The sequence below is a fragment of the Macaca thibetana genome, chromosome 1 (assembly GCF_024542745.1).
Source record: "Macaca thibetana thibetana isolate TM-01 chromosome 1, ASM2454274v1, whole genome shotgun sequence".
In the NCBI taxonomy this organism is placed as follows: Eukaryota; Metazoa; Chordata; class Mammalia; order Primates; family Cercopithecidae; genus Macaca; species Macaca thibetana.
In genome coordinates, this window is record NC_065578.1 from 42,444,035 (window position 1) to 42,460,489 (window position 16,455).

The 16,455-nt window shown below is 51.9% G+C and overlaps 1 protein-coding gene and 1 long non-coding RNA gene across 2 annotated transcripts in view; both read right to left on the minus strand.

Annotated features, from left to right (window-relative positions):
* LOC126961250 (uncharacterized) overlaps window positions 1-16,455 on the minus strand; it is a 95,206-nt gene that overhangs the window by 27,100 nt on the left and 51,651 nt on the right. The window lies entirely within an intron of this gene.
* On the minus strand, window positions 6,385-9,395 carry C1H1orf210 (chromosome 1 C1orf210 homolog). Its single transcript, XM_050801137.1, has 3 exons — window positions 9,265-9,395; window positions 7,096-7,212; window positions 6,385-6,951 (listed from the first exon to the last, which is right to left on the minus strand). The coding sequence occupies exons 2-3, from the start codon at window positions 7,112-7,114 to the stop codon at window positions 6,629-6,631; spliced, it is 342 nt and encodes a 113-aa protein (XP_050657094.1). The 5' UTR covers window positions 7,115-7,212; window positions 9,265-9,395; the 3' UTR covers window positions 6,385-6,628.

The window sequence follows — 16,455 nt, forward strand, 5'->3', positions numbered from 1 at the left end:
CTTTGTCCTCAGGACACTGGAAAACATGGAAAGACTTTCACCAGGGGAGTAGGATACTGTGGCCAGAATAGGATTTGGGACTTGCTGGCTGCTGTGTGGAGCCAGGGATTGGCCTTAGAAGAAAAAGAATGAGAAGAAATGGCCAAACAGCCCGTCTCGGCTGGCCACCGAGGGACAAGAAGCAGCTGGCCCAGCTAGAGAGTTTGGGAAGAGTATCCCAGAAAGAAGGAATAGCACAAAGAAGGGTCCAGACCTGGAAATCTAAACTGGCATTAGATGAAGGAAAAGGCCAAAACGGGGGCTGATGGAGAGATAGCGTAGCCTGGTCTGGACCTAGAGGCTCCCCTCGGATGGTGTGAGGTGGAGAGAGGGACTTGACACATGTTCCTCCTGGGTTTAACAGTCAAACTCTAGATTCTAAGCCATGTCTCTTCATATCTGAGACTGGAAGAATGTGCTCTAGAAACTGCCAAATCTAGGCTGGGCGCGGTGGCTCACACCTGTAATCCCAGCACTTTGGGAGGCTGAGGCGGGCAGATCACAAGGTCAGGAGTTCAAGACCAGCCTGGCCAACATGGTGAAATCCCATCTCTACTAAAAATACAAAAATTAACCGGGCATGGTAGTGGGCACCTGTAGTCCCAGCTACTTGGGAGGCTGAGGCAGGAGAATCGCTTGAACCCAGGAGGTGGAGGTTTCAGTGAGGCGAGACCATGCCACTGCACTCCAGCCTGGCAACAGAGCGAGACTCTGTCTCAAAAAAAAAAAAAAAAAAAAACTGCCAAATCTGGTCCAGTCCAGGTGGTCCTCACATCACATCCAGTCACATCTCACAGGAGACCTCGGGCCTCTGGACACTCAGGTCTCCTTGAAGGAGCTTCCTCCAGGCCCCAAGGGACCTGCACATGCCCCGTCACACTCAGCTCATGCAGGAGCACAAGGACAGGGGCTGCCTTTCTGCCTTCTGCAGGGGTCCTGTGAGACTCCCCTGGGCATAGCCCTGGCAGCCACCCCAGATACCTGGAGGGCAACAGAAGCTGAGGGCCAAGCTCAGCCAGGGACGGGACACACCAGCTCTACCCTCATGACCTGCTCTCCAAAAACTGGACCTTGTACCCTGAGACTTCTCAGCCCCTATTCACTGTAGAGGGTGAAGGTGGGAGGACCCAGCCCAGGCAAGATGAGAGTCCAACAGCCAAGAGGGTCCTTCTCTGAGTCTATTTCATTGTTACTTCAAGGTGAGATAACGGTGTTATTGTGGAGTGAGGTGAGCAAATTGCAGTGAACTTGTTTGAGCCTCATCTTCTCAATCTATAACATAGATTAAGCAGGGCTGTTGTAAGAAAATGTTAGAACAGCTGGGCGCGGTGGCCCACGCCTGTAATCCCAGCACTTTGGGAGGTCAAGGCAGGTGGATCACTTGAGGTCAGAAGTTCAAGACCAGACTGGCCACCATGGTGAAACCCCGTCTCTACTAAAGATATAAAAAACTTAGCTGGGCGTGATGGTGCATGCCTGTAATCCCAGCTACTCAGGAGGCTGAGGCAGGAAAATCACTTGAACCCAGGAGGGTGGAGGTTGCAGTGAGCTGAGATCGCACCATTGCACTCCAGCCTGGGTGACAGAGCAAGACTTCCGTCTCAAAAAAAAAAAAAAAGTGCTAGAACAACATCAGTACTATTATTCTACAGCATCAGAGATTCTAATTCAAATCCTTTGCTGTCCTGACCAGATCTTCCAACCTAAGTCCTGAGAAAGAGACAATCAAATCCCCAGCGGGAAGGGAATGAGGAGGAAGGAGATGAGCAACCCCCTCCCTCAGGACGAACACTGGTTACCTCTTATGAGGAGCTGTTGCCCTCAGGGTGCCCACAGGGATATCACTAACACTGCAGAGCACTTGCTCCGCTCGGTTCCACTTGACATAGACTCATTTCATCCTGCTAACAACCTTATGAGGTAAGCACTGTTTTAATCCCCATTTCACTGAGAAGTTGGGGCGCTGAGAGGCTAAGTAACTTGCCCAAGGCCTCCCATCATATACATGGCCGAGTCAGGATTTAAATTCAGGTAACATGTGCCCTCAACTCACTTTGCCAGTCTGCTAGGAAATTGCTGGAGTTTCCTTTTTTTTTTTTTTTCTGAGACGGAGTCTCTCTCTGTCACCTAGGCTGGAGTGCAGTGGCGCCATCTCAGCTCACTGCAGGCTCCACCTCCCAGGTTCACATCATTCTCCTGCCTCAGCCTCCTGAGTAGCTGGGACTACAGGCACTCGCCACCACACCCAGCTGATGTTTTGTATTTTCAGTAGAGACGGGTTTCACCGTGTTAGCCAGGATGGTCTTAATCTCCTGACCTCGTGATCTGCCCGCCTCAGCCTCCTGAAGTGCTGGGATTACAGGCGTGAGCCACCGCGCCCGGCCAACTGCTAGAGTTTCTTAATCGTCATGTTGGTGGCTTTGTGGGACTCCATCTTTGGCCTCCACACAGTGCAAGGGATGTTGCCTTGCCTTTGAGGCAGCAGGATGAGACAGTGGGTGGCTGGGTTGGGATTCCCAAGGCAGAGTAGGTAGTGGCAGCTGCCAAGGAGTGGAGGACAAGGTGAAGGACCAGGGGCAGAGGTAGGTGGGGCCAGGACCCGAAGCCAGAAGAGGCCAAACCAAAGAGGGCCTGGCCGCATCCCAAGCTCCCAGCAGCTCCAACACTCCCAGCCCTTTGCGCCTGTGGGCCCAGGTCATGCTCCCTCCTTGCACTTGAGGCCAGGCACGCAAACCACAGTGGGAAGAAATTCCTCCAAGGAATCAAGGCCTTGAAGAATAGGGTCCAAGGTTCTTTTGACTACAGGGCCCTGCTCAGGCAGGCTGGCCACCCACAGCAGGTTCTGAGGGGAAGCCCCGGCTCGGGCACCCTGCGGGGCATAGGCTCAGCAAAATCAACTGCGGGTCTGGGATCAGGCCATTACCTTCTTCTCCTGGGTCCCTCAGAGGTTCTGACTGATGCCCGAAAGAGTACAGGAGAACAGGGCCAGCCGAGCACAGAACTACACACAGGGCAGCTCCTCCGTGGTGGCAGTCGAAGGAGCCCAGGGGCAGGGGGCAGGCCCAGCTGCCTGGGCAGCAGGATTTCCTTGAAGGCCAGGACATGCCCCTTAGGTCAGTCTCTGGGGTCTTCCTCCAGGGTCTCAGGCTGGGGCAGCCTCTGCTCTCCCCAGGCCTGTGAGGGGCAGACCATCTCTGGACTCAGGAACCATGGCCAGGTTGGGGGTCATGTGAGCTGGGCTTCCCTCCTCTCTGCTTCCTCCAACTCCCTTGCCAGGCCTTGGTCCGCTGACAATCTTGAGATGTGTTTCCCACTCCGCTCCTCCCTGGTGATCTCATCCACTCCCGCTCTCAGTGACCCTGGTGCTAAGTGTTCCCAAGCCTGTGTCTGCAGACTAGACTTCTCCCTGCGAACCCAGCGGCCCCGAGGCATCTCCCCTGAAATCCTGCATCCAACACTGAATCCCCATTGCCCGACCTGCTCTTTGTCCATGCACCCAGCAACCAAGCCAGAAGCCAGGGCGGTTTTTTCTGATACCTACCTACTCCCCATATCCAAAGTCAACAGGTCCTATCAGCAATTCCTCCCTCCTGTCTCGGAGTCTGTTCCTATGTCACACCTTAGTCAGGTCTTATCACCTTCTCTCAGTGTCTCCCCCTAATCCATCTCTGCACAGCAGCCAGAATGACTTTTCTATCATGATTATGTCATGCCCTTGCACAAAAAAAGTCCACAGATGAGCCTCCGTTGTTCTCGGGTTGAAGTGTGAGCTTGGCATCCAAGACCCTAACAGATCCAGTCCACTCTTGGGCTTCCTCACTACCATGGGCACCTCTCAGACACTACACTCAAGTCCTCCTCAATCTCCCGCCAAGCACCTCACTACATTTGCCAATGCCTCACTTCCCTTCTGTACCAGCTCATTCCTCAAAGGCTGACACTGTACTTGGGGAACACATGGGGGCGGCTGCCTGGCTCATGAGAACTGCCTCTTGTCTGAGAATGATCTGGAACAAACAGATAGGTTCCCAAAACCATGTCCCTTGGACTCACAGCAGATTATGCTTTAAGCCCCTATATACTTGACCAAAGCTAGGCCAAACTGATTCTCTTGTCTGAGCACTTGAAACTTGGAATTGAGAGTTTGGAAGTCCTGGTTATAGAGAGTCCCATCAGTGCCCCTAAATAACAGGATGCTAGATGTGAAATGCCTGACCTCTGGCTGCTGGGACTGCCTGCTTCCTGCTGTCCCTTTGATTCTATGCAACAGCCAGGATTCTCCCCCAAACTCCTTTCTATTGCTTGCAATTAAAAATAGCTTAACTCAAGTCTTTTCCATCTTAAAACTAGCTCCCTTGTGCAAGAATCTGAGGATACAGAATAAGACACAGCCTGGGGCCTCAGGGAGCTCCCAGTTTAGCTATGGGGGCAGGCATAGTAAGGGGCAAGTACGAACTGTCATAGAGATTAAAATAAGCCTGTAAATCCCAGCACTTTGGGAGGCAGAGGCAGGAGGATTACTAAAGTCTAGGAGTTCAAGACAAGCCTGGGTGATACAGTGAGACGCCATCTCTACAGAAAATAGCCATGCACAGTGGCACATGCATGTATTCCCAGCTACTTGGGAGGCTGAGATGGGAGGATCACTTAAGCACAGGAGGTGGAGGCTACAGTGAGCTGTGATAGCCCCACCATACTGCAGCTTGGGTGATAGAGAAAGACCCTGTGGCAAAAAAAAAAAAAAAAAAAAAAAAAAAAAAAAAAAGATGGCCAGGTGCGGTGGCTCACACCTGTAATCCTACCACTTTGGGAGGCCGAGTCACCTTTTGGAGGGCAGATCACCTGAGGTCAGCAGTTTGAGACCAACCTGGCCAGTATGGAAAAACCCCATCTCTACTAAAAATACAAAAATTAGCTGGGTGTGGTGGTGGGTGCCTGTAATCCCAGCTACTTGGGAGGCTGAGGTGGGAGAATCGCTTGAACATGGGAGGTGGAGGTTGCAGTGAGCCAAGATTGCACCACTGCACTCCAGCCTGGGCAACAAGACCAAGACTCCGTCTCAAAACAAACAAACAAAAAGATGAAAACAAAATGTGAGGCCGGGCGCGGTGGCTCAAGCCTGTAATCCCAGCACTTTGGGAGGCCAAGACGGGCGGATCACGAGGTCAGGAGATCGAGACCATCCTGGCTAACACGGTGAAACCCCGTCTCTACTAAAAAATACAAAAAACTAGCCGGACGATGTGGCGGGCGCCTGTAGTCCCAGCTACTCGGGAGGCTGAGGCAGGAGAATGGCGTGAACCCCAGAGGCAGAGCTTGCAGTGAGCTGAGATCTGGCCACTGCACTCCAGCCTGGGCAACAGAGCGAGACTCCGTCTCAAAAAAAAAAAAAAAAAAAAATGTGGACAGGACAATACTAGAGAAGGGCTCATGGAAGGTGTTGTGGAGGGGGGAACATCTGAGCAGTGTCTTCTAGCTCTGAGAGATAAAGCCCAGCTCCAGAAAAATAAAAATGAGTGACAATTTTTTATTTTTATTCAAAATGAAAATAGATTTATTAATTCCTGTGAAAAACATATTATAACCAGATTACCCACTTTATTTATAGGAAAACAATTCATTAAGAAGCTGGCTGGGCACAGTGGCTCACGCCTGTAATCCCAGCACTTTGGGAAGCCAAGGCGGGCAGATTACCTGACATCAAGAGTTTGAGACCATCCTGGCCAACATGGCGAAACCCCGTCTCTACTAAAAATATAAAAATTAGTGGCCGGGTGCAGTGGCTTTTGCCTGTAATCCCAGCACTTTGGGAGGCCGAGGCAGGTGGATCATGAAATCAGGAGATCGAGACCATCCTGGCTAACACAGTGAAACCCTGACTCTACTAAAAATACAAAAAATTAGCCAGGCGTGGTAGCAGACACCTGCAATCCCAGCTACTTGGGAGGCTGAGGCAGGAGAATCACTTGAACCTGGGAGGCGGAGGTTGCAGTGAGCCAAGACGTGCCATTGCGCTCCAGCCTGGGCAACAGAGTGAGACTCCGTCTCAGGAGAAAAAAAAGAAAAATGAAAAAAGAAAAAATGAAGCTTGGCACTGGTTTTCACCTGCACAAATGTTACCATCTGGGCATATTTGAAATGCTGGCAGGTAGGCAGGCCATCACAGTCATAGAGGATTTAGGAGAAGAGTAGCATAGGCAGGGGGACCAATGTGAGCAAAGGTGCCTGGGGAAACTGCATGGCAAGTGGTGGGAGGGAGAATAACATTTAGTTCGAGAGTAAAGTAGGGGAAGGCAAGAAAAGAAACCAAGAGGCCCAGAGGCATGATCACAGAGGGCCTTATAGCCACACTCAAGCCTTTGTTTGGCTTTATCCTGAGAACAGCAGGGAACCATTGAGAGTTATTGAGCAAGGGAGGGTCATTGTCACTTTGCTGGCTAGTGTCAGGAAAGTGAGGTTTACTCCATCCCTGACCAACCTTTAAGCCCCAGCCACCTCTGTCCCTGAGGTTCGAGGAACCCCCGTGTCATAACCACTGTCCTTAAGCTGTCAGGCATGGAGGGAATGGGGAGAGTCCAAAGATGGGAGCTCAGAGGGAGAAGTTGTCCCTGCTACCCTCTGTCCCCAGCTCGCCAGTCCCAGGCTGAATGTAATTGTCCTCGATGAAGCCATCATCATCCTCATCTTCAGCCACCTGTGGGCGGCCCCCCCTTCCTGTCCCAGGCAGTGGGCGGTGCCGGTAGCTGGCATGGTATCGGCGGCAGAGGTGGCATTTGGCAGCCAGTGCGATGAGGAGCGAGAGGACCACAGCCCCCAGCACAAATCCTACCAGCACAGGCCACGCCCGAGCCCCAGTGCCTGGGCCAGGGGCCACAGCAGATGCTGTGGGGAGCTCCGAGGGCCCCACAAGTGCTGCAGAGAAAGGGATAGCATTATAGGTGGGCCCCAGAGGGGGCTCCCTGGAGAAACCAACAGGAGTGCGGGTAGGGTCCTTCCCCCAACCCCAGCCTCTAAGGGGAAGCCCCTCACCCCCATCATCCTCCCACTGTCACTCACTTTTGTTTGTCTCATTCATGGAGGGGCCTGATGACACCAGTGAGTCTCAGCCTCAACCAGAAAGAGCCCTGGCTCTGAGGACGCCCCCAGATGCCAGGCAGCCCCAGGGCACAAGTCCTAGAAAATAACGTAGGTATGGGTGTCAGGGACGGTCACAGGGTGCACTTTCCAGGTCACACTCACAGCCATGGTAGTGCTGCACAAACTCTGGGGACTGGACAACTGACCACACCAGTTGTCCACAGAAGAGAAACAAGCTGAGCCTACAGAAACTGGCTATTTGTAAGGGACCATCACAGGGTTTTGCTCTGGAAGATGCTAAAAAAAAAAAAATAACTAAATTGTAGAACTTACTGAGCATTCCTTGTAATTCAAGCACCAGGCATCATGCTCACAAAACCCAGTAAGGTAGGTATAAACATTATCCCCACTTTATAGATGAGGGCTCTGAGGCTGAAAAAGGTGAACTGACTCAACCAAAGTCCCCAGATTCGAACCCAGAGCCCAGTCTGTTGCACTGCTTGGTAAGCTAAGGATGGGAGACAGGGGCAGAGGTGGGTCCTGGCTCCCAAAGGTCAGAAAACAGCAATTGCTTGGCGCTACCCAGCCAAAGCGGAGACTACATATGGGGAGAGTGATGCAAGTCCCAGCTGAGGACAGGGGCCCTGGACACAGCCAGAGCAGCCCTGGCCCTTCTGCCTCTAAGTTGAAAGCAGCTGCTGCCCACCTCTACTCTCAGCCCTTCAAGCAAATCCCTGTCCATTCACCTCTACTTACAGGAGGCCCACACTCTGCCCCTAGAGGGAGGCTCAAGCCAGGGAGTATTCAAATGAGGATCACCTGAATCAGGAAATTACCACCCAGGGCTGGGGACACCTACAGGAGAAACACTTCAATTAGGGGAGTAGCTGGAGGAAGATCATCCAGGCTTGGAAACACCTGGAGTGTCTGGAGGAGGCACACCTGAATCGGGGGAGTATCTAGAGGAGGAGCATGAAAGTTAGAAGTACCTGGCAGACGAAGAGCTAGGGCAGGAGCGTATCTGCAGGTGGAGCACCTGAACCAAGGGAGTCCTTGGGGGCAGAGTAGCCTGGCTAGGAAAGTACTTAGGAGAGAAGCTGAGGGGAGTACCCCAGTATATTCTTTGATACAAGTGCCTTCAAAATTCCCCCCCACCTCCTCACGTCCAACCTGGCATCAAGCCCCATCATCTCTTCCACTAAACATCTCTGGAATGACAATACCCTTCTCTCCACCCCTCTGCCACAGCTGAGTCCAAGCCACCTTCCTCTTGTACTCTAGCCATAATCTCCTAACTGGTCTCCCCACCTCTGGTCTCTTCCCCGGAGTGATTGGCCTAGAACCCAACTCTGACCCCATCACTAGCCTGGTTAAAATTCCTTTAAACGCTCCCCATTCCCCACAGTGCCTTGCAATCCAGCACATGGCCCTCAAGCCAAACTCTTCTTCCTCTTCTCCACAGTTCCCTCCCCAGCACTCCAGACAGACACACACGCCACCCTCCCACTCACCCACCCTCCTGCTCCCTGGCCACACCCTCCTCAGTTTTTGGGGCCCCAGTCTGTCAAGGCCAAATCAGACCACACCTGCCTGTGAGGTTGTCCCTGGACCTACCCTGGGTGACCCGTCACCATCCTGCCCAGTCAACCATCAGTCAGAACCAGTCATTGCTAGGCGGGCAGCTCCCCGTGGTCAAGTGCTGGCTGATGGATCTGTACCCTCGTGCTGCAGGGAGCTGGGCACTCAGCCGCTCAGTGTGGTGCTTGTGACATTAACGAGGGGAGCAGGAGAGACGTCCTAGGAAGGAGAGGTCACCTGCTCATTCATTTCTCAGCCTGCTGTGGGCCTCATCCTAGCACTAGGTCCGCAAAACATGAGAATGTGTAACACTGGAATGAACTGAATTCAATCTGACGTTTCTAAGGTTGTACTCCTATTCCTTTCCTCCCTGCCCTGTGAATTCTTCCCAAGAAGACACACACACACTAACCTTCCAAGGCCACATATACACTCCCCAACAAGCCTCTGAACTCACAGCCCACACTGACCTGCCCATCCCCCATACACACATACGCATAGTCGCCCCTCCCCCCAGGTCACACTTTCCTCCACCAACAAACACACCCTCTGACATGCACAGACACCTACCCCCACTCTGATGTGTAGCTTCTTTCCCGCTGCCAGGAGCCCCTGAGGATCTGTGCAGAGCCTGGGTACCCCCTCCCCGGCCCCCCCCGAGCCTTCTGTTCCCACCTCAAGAACTGTGCACAGTCCGCGGAGTAAGCTTCCGGCTGGGGCCGGCAGAACCTGGACAGGTGGGCGGGTCAAGGCCAAGCTTGACTCACCTGCGGAGGCAGTGGGCGGGGCCGAAGTTGCAGGTCGGGCAGAGGGGCGGGCTGCGGCAGCGCCTCCAGTGGGGAGGGATCATTCTACGTCTCCTCCAGGCTTTTGCCAAGAACTTTATGGGTGTAGACCTCACCCTCACCCCCCAATGCTGGGGGTTTGTACAGCTGGGATCCAGAGAAGGGTCCAGCGGCCCCTAGAGAGGCAGACACCTCAGCGGGCAGATGCTCAGGCTGATAAACAACTGAATGTCCGGTGACTGGTACAAAGTCCAGAGTTGAAGCAGGAGCTTTGCAGGCCTGTAAGGGTGGTGGGCTGGAACCAGAGCGGGTGGGGAGGGCATTCTTTCCAGGCAAAGCCAGAAGGACCAAGAACTGTCCCAAATTGCCTGCAAATGGGTGTGTAACTGTGTAGGGGGTGAGTGGTGGATCTGGATGGGGGCTCAACCTTCATCTGGATCTCAGGATTCTGTGACCCCACAAGCCAGCCTCTGAAGCTCTCCCGGGTGCTCTCTGATTCCCTTTAGCTTTACTCCTCGTCTCTGGGCCTGGTGCCCCCTGTTCTTCAAGTTCCAGTTCAGGAATCACCTTCCCTGAGCCCTCCCTCTACCCTGCAAGCCCCTACTCTTCCACGCCCAGAGCACCCACAGCATTCCTCATTATCCTGTGATTATTCGCTTTCCCAGGGCGGGGCCAGGCTTTGACAGCCTGTGGCTCCCAGCACAGTACTGAATCAGGCCAGGCTCCCCGTAACTACCTAAGGGAAGAAGGACAGCACGTGCCAAGGCCTGGAGGCCCCGAATTCACAAGGAGAGACAGGGCACAGTGGGAACAAGGGCTGCAGAGAGGCCAGGCATGGTGGCTCACGCCTGTAATCCCAGCACTTTGGGAGGCCGAAGCGGGTTGATTGCTTGAGCCCGTGAGTTGGAGATCAGCCTGGGCAACATAGGGAGACCCCATCTCTACTACAAACACAAAAATTAGTTGGGTGTGATAATGCTCACCTGTAGTCCTAGCTACTGGGGAAGCTGAGGCGGGAGGACTGCCAGAGCCCAGAAGTTTTAGACTACAGTGAGCCATGATTGCGCCATTACACTCCAGCCTGGGCTACAGAGCAAGACCCTGTCTCAAAAAAATAAAAGGGGGGGTACAGAGAGGAGATGCAAACAAGGCATGGTAGAACTGTGGCTGGAAGGTGGAGGCCAGTTCACACTTGGCCTTGAAAATCTTAGATTGAAATCTGAACCTTCAGGGCATCCCTTCCCACCTATCCTGCCTCCTCTGCTGCAGCTATACCAAACTATTTTCTTTTTTCTATTTTCTTTTTTTTTTGAGTCTCTGTCACCCAGGTTAGAGTACAATGGTGCTATCTCAGTTCACTGCAACCTGCGGCCCTGGGGTTCAAGCAATTCTCCTGCCTCAGCCTCCGGAGTGGCTAGATTACAGGCATGCACCACCACACCCAGCTAATTTTTGTATTCCTAGGAGAGACAGGTTTTTGCCATGTTGGCCAGGCTGGTCTCGAACTCCTGACCTCAAGTGATCTGCCCGCCCCAGCCTTCCAAGTGCTGGGATTACAGGCATGAGCCACTGCGCCCTGCCACCAAACTCTCTTCTATTCCCTGAACCCACCATGCCCTCTCATCTCCCTGGCTCTGCTCCCTTCTCCTGGGACTCCTGCCTTCCCCACTCTCCACTGCACCCCTGCAGATGGTGGCCCTTCTCCCCTATATCCTGAACCATGTCGGGTGTGATTTTCTCTTTAGTTTCCCCCAACCTGTAAACCCTGGGAGTGGGCTCTGCATTGGTCTTGTTTCCATCATATCCCCCATATCTAAAATGGCAACAGTATACTCTTCTGAAACAAATTTGAGGAAAGAGAGGATTATCCTGGATGGGGCAATGAGGCACCAAGGAGGGCTTAGGGTTTTACTTTGTTTTTGAAGCAAGGAAATCATGAGATTCAACTGATATTCATTGAGCACCTACCACGTCCTAGACACTGTGCCAGGTTTTGTTAAATTGAGGTGTTCATATACCATAACCTAATTCATATAACATAAAATTCCCCATGTTAGCCATTTCCTGGTACACGGTTCAGTAGTGTGTAGTACATTCATAATGTCATGCAACCATCACTCTAGTTCTAAAACATTTTCATCACCCCAAAGGGATACCCCTGACCAATTAAGCAGTATTTCCCACGTCTCTTTCCCCCCAGTCTTTCACGACCATTAATTTGCTTTCAGTCTCTATGGATTTGCCTGTTCTGGATATTTCTTATAAATGGAATCACATTTATGCCAGCTTTTTAATGAACTGTTTCACTTAATCCTTGTAACCATGCTATGAGGTAGATGTTAACTGTCCCCTTAATGGAAAAGGAAAATGAGGCTGTGAGAAGGTAATTGGCATGAAGTCCTGCAGAGGAAAACAAGCAGAGGGTCTGCACATCCATCATTCAGTAATTTATTCAATGAATATTTTTTGAATGGCCACCAGAGTCACAGCCAGCCCATATGTCACACATTGCTGAAAAGCAGATGGCTAGCTGCTGGACGACCCCACATCGTGGAGAACAGAGGGCAAACTGGGTATCAGCACCCACGGCTCCTCAGCCAAGAGCTCTGATGTAGTGAACAACCTTTACAACCTTCTGTGGCAGCCCCGGCAACCATGTGGTAGGCTCTGTGCTAGCTTGTGGGACAATTTCTGCCGCCATAAAGCTTCCATTCTGGTGGATAAGACGAACAATACACAAAGAAATAAATAAGATTATTTCAGATAACAGTAAGTGTTGGGAAGAAAACAGCTTGGTGATAGCTCCATGTGAACATGAGGCAGCTGCTACTTTAGATAGTCGGAAGAGGGGACTCACTGAAGAGGGCACATTGGAGCTGAGATCTGCCTAAGAGTGAGACAGCGATTGTGCCAATATCTGGGGGCAGAGCATTCCAGCTAAAGGGAACCGCCAGCACAAATGCTGAGATGCAGGAGCACGGCTGGCTTGTTCAACTACAGCAAGGCAGCCGCTGGATGGAGTGCAGAAAGTTGGGGGCAAATCTGAGGGGCTACACCAGGTGATGTCAGGAGCTATTCCTGAGGGGCCTCATAGGATCTCTCCGGGAGACAGGAAGTCACTGGGCATGTGAGCAGAGGACTGCTCTTTGCATTGTAAAGGAACCGGTCTGTCTTCTGCATGAAGTATGGACCAGGGGAGGCCAGGGTAGAAGCAGGAGGCCAGTTAGAAGGCTGCTGCAATCATCGAGGGGAAAGGACATGTGGCAGCCGGGAAGTCTGGTGAAGGTGGGGACAAGTGCTCAGACTCCAGATATATCTGAAGGTAAAGTTGACATGATTGGCTGATTAAATGTGGGGCTTGAGAAAAAGAAAGGATTCAAGAATAACTCCAAAGTTTTGGCCTGAGCAACTGGAAGACTGGAGCTGTCGTTTAATGAAGTGGGAGGAGTCTGGGAGGGAAACTAGGACCTCAGTTTTGGACACATTGGATGCCTGTGAGCCATCCGGTAGCATCCTGAGTAGAGCGTAGCGTCAAGTGGCCTGGATGCAACGGGCGGTGGGGACTAGAAATATACACTTAGGAACCAACAAAACATAGATGATTGTCAAAGCCAGGCATCTGGATGAGATCCTCAAGGATAAGTGTAGAGAGAGAGGAGCCCTGGAATGTGCCAGGAGTAGAGGTGAGGGTGGGGAGGAAAAGCAGGAAAGGAGACCAGGGAGGGGCCCACAAAGTAGGAGGCAAATGTGGGAGAGTCCTGGCCAGGGAAGAAAGCGTTTCAAGGGCAAGGGCTCAGCTAGCTTGGTTAGTCAAATGCTGCAGGAAGGTTTTTGAAGATAAGGAGTGAGAATTGACCTTTGAAATTGGCAAAGTGGAGATCACCAGTGACCTTGACAAGAGCAGGGGTTTTTCGTTTTTTGGTTTGGTTTGGTTTGGTCTTTTTTTTTTTTTTTTTTTTTTTTTGGAGATGAAGTCTTGCTCTGTAGCCCAGGCTGGAGTGCAGTGGCATGATCTCAGTTCTCTGCAACCTCTGCCTCCCAGGTTCAAGCGATTCTCCTGCCTCAGCCTTCCAAGTAGCTGGGAATACAGGCGCACGCTGCCACACCTGGCTAATTTCTGTAGTAGAGATGGGGTTTCACCATGTTGGCCAGGCTGGTCTTGAACCCCTGACCTCAAGCAATCCGCCTGCCTCGGCCTCCCAAAGTGCTGGTATTATAGGCGCGAGCCACCGTGCCCAGCAATGAGAGCAGTTTTAAGAGACAAGAGAGTGTTCTGGGGACAACCGCCTGATTGGAGTGAAGCATAAGTATGGGACCAGAGGAAGTGGAGGCCACGCCTCCAAGGAACTTTGCTATAAAAGGAGCAGAGACATGGGACTGACCCTGGAGATGGGTGTGGGACTAAGGGAGGATTTTGCTTTAAGGGGAGGAGCTGTTAAACCATGTGTGTAATGCTGGCCAGAATAAGCCAGGAGAGACCGGAAACTGATGATGCAGAAGGAAGAGAAGGGACAAGGCAAGTGTGGAGTCCCTGAGGAATCGAGAGGGTGGGGTCAAGGGCATGGGGAGGGTTGGCAGCAGAGTCCCTCTGAGTCACAGGAGGAAGGTGGCTTAGACAGGTGACATGCACTGGGTCTGCGATGGGAACCTTAGGAAGCTTTCCCCTGATGGCTTCCATTTTTCCAGAGAAATAAGAAGCAGTGTCCTCAGCTGAGTGAAGAGCAAGAAGAGGGTGCTGAGGCTGAAGAGAAGAAAACGTGTGAATTCACCACCCCAGAGCATGGCAGAGATAATGGGCCCAGCCGTGTAATGGGTTTACCAGACAGCCTCAGGCCCCCTGTAAGGTAGATGGGCATGGTCAGTTAGGGTGTCTGAGTTTTTCCTTTTCTAGTCCCTCCAAGTGCAGGTGGGGAGAAGATGGAGAGAGGGGTTTTGCCAAGATTAGGGATTTGCTGGGCAAATATGAAAAAGCAAGAAGGGGGCGGGCAAGGGAGCTGAGCTGCGGGCAAGGGAGTGGTTGTAATGATGGCCCACAGTGTCTGGTCAGGGTAAAGGAGGAAGTGGGGACAGAGGAGTGCAGAGAACCCAAAAAGGTGGTAGGATCAATGGATTTCAGGATGGATTGCTGGTGTACTAGAGACAGTGAGTAGAAAAAATAGATAAACAGGAGGTGGTGGGCAGATGGTGGCAGAAGGAAATTGAAGTTACACTAGGGGATACAGTTTGTTTTTTTGTTTTTTTTCTTTTTTTTTAGACAGAGTCTCACTCTGTCACGAGGCTGGAGTGCAGTGGCGCGATCTCCGCTCACTGCAATCTCCGACTCCCTGGTTCAAGCAATTCTCCTGCCTCAAGCTCCCGAGTAGCTGGAATTACAGGCACGCACCACCACGCCCAGCTAATTTCTGTATTTTTAATAGAGTTGGGGTTTCACCATGTTGGCCAGGATAGTCTCGATCTCATGACCTCATGATCCTCCCGCCTCGGCCTCCAAAGTGCTGGGATTATAGGCGTGAGCCACTGTGCCTGGCCTGCAGGGTTTTTATTTTGTTTTGTTTTGTTTTTTTAAGAGACAGGGTCTCAGCCAGGCGCAGATATGCTCGCAGGCCAGATGCTAATAAGATGTTCCATAAAAACTTACTGGATGAATGAATGGTTAGAATTCCAGGCAGCTCACTTGCTCACTTCAGATTAAGAACTGGTGTTATGGGCTGGGCGCGGTGACACATGCCTGTAATCCCAGCACTTTGAGAAGTTGAGGCAGGCTGATCGCTTGAGCTCAGGAGCTGGAGATCAGCCTGGACAACATGGTGAAACCCCGTATCTACAAAAATAAAAAATTTTTAAAAAAATTAGCCAGACGTGGTGGTATGCACCTGTAGTCCTAGCTACTAAGGGGGCTGAGGTAGGAGGATCGCTTGAGCCCTGGATGTCAAGGCTGCAGTGAGCTGTGACTGCACCACACTGTACTCCAGCCTAGAAATGAGACTGTATCTAAAAAAAAAAAAAAAAAAAAAAAAAAAGGAACTGGTGTTAACACTTTCCACTCTTTGTACAGGGATCTCTATTCTGTTGTAAGCAGATGCCCCTTTTGAATCGGTAGAGGACACTTTCCTTCTCTTTGTAACCCTTTGGAGGAAGGCTGCCCATTTCCCAGGCTTCTGGCTTCTTCCAGCCCCAGCCTCCCAGAGAGGAATCAGCCCCTTCTTGGGACTTAGGACTGTCCTTAGGGACACCACACTCTTCCTCCTTCATTCAAGCTCCACCTTCCCAGAAGGCTGCCTTTCCCTATTCCTAGTCTGCCCTCCCTGACCTCCTAGACATGCCCTGGCATTGGAAGCATCCCTGCAGTCCCACTGAGGGCTGTGCTTGAAGGTTGGTGAAAACAAGCCCTCTGACGCAGTTATCCCTAAGAAGTCACAGTTCCCTGAGTCAGCTCAAAGGATCTATCCTCAGTGGAGCATCCCAGGAGACTGAGACTAGGGAATGTTTCGAGACACAACTTCTAGGGTTTCCTCACTTCTTCAGGAGGAGACCAGCCTATCCAGCCAGGCCCATGTATGCCATGAAATCCTGAGGGGGAGAGCTCACCAAGCCTCATGGATCACCAACCACACCACCCTGAAACTCCAGTGTGACTACCTCATGGAGTTGCCACATCAGATCTAACCTCGGGTTCATGGGACAATTTCTCCCAAAGCCACCAGCTCCACCTCACCACATCTGACCTAGGAAGATCATTAGATATCACATATGCACAGTGTAACAATGGCAGTCTATGAATCCCCTTGGTTATTATCTCTGGGGTAGCCAGGTCTCACAAGAACAGAGCTCAGCAGGCCTGCCAGGGACTCCCACACCCTCTCCTGAGGATGTCGTGTCCATGCAGCTGGCCAGAGGCCATAGACTCACTGGACAGAGCTGCCCCTCCCAGCCATGCCTCCCTGGGCCCCTGCAATACCAACAGTCATCTCTGAAC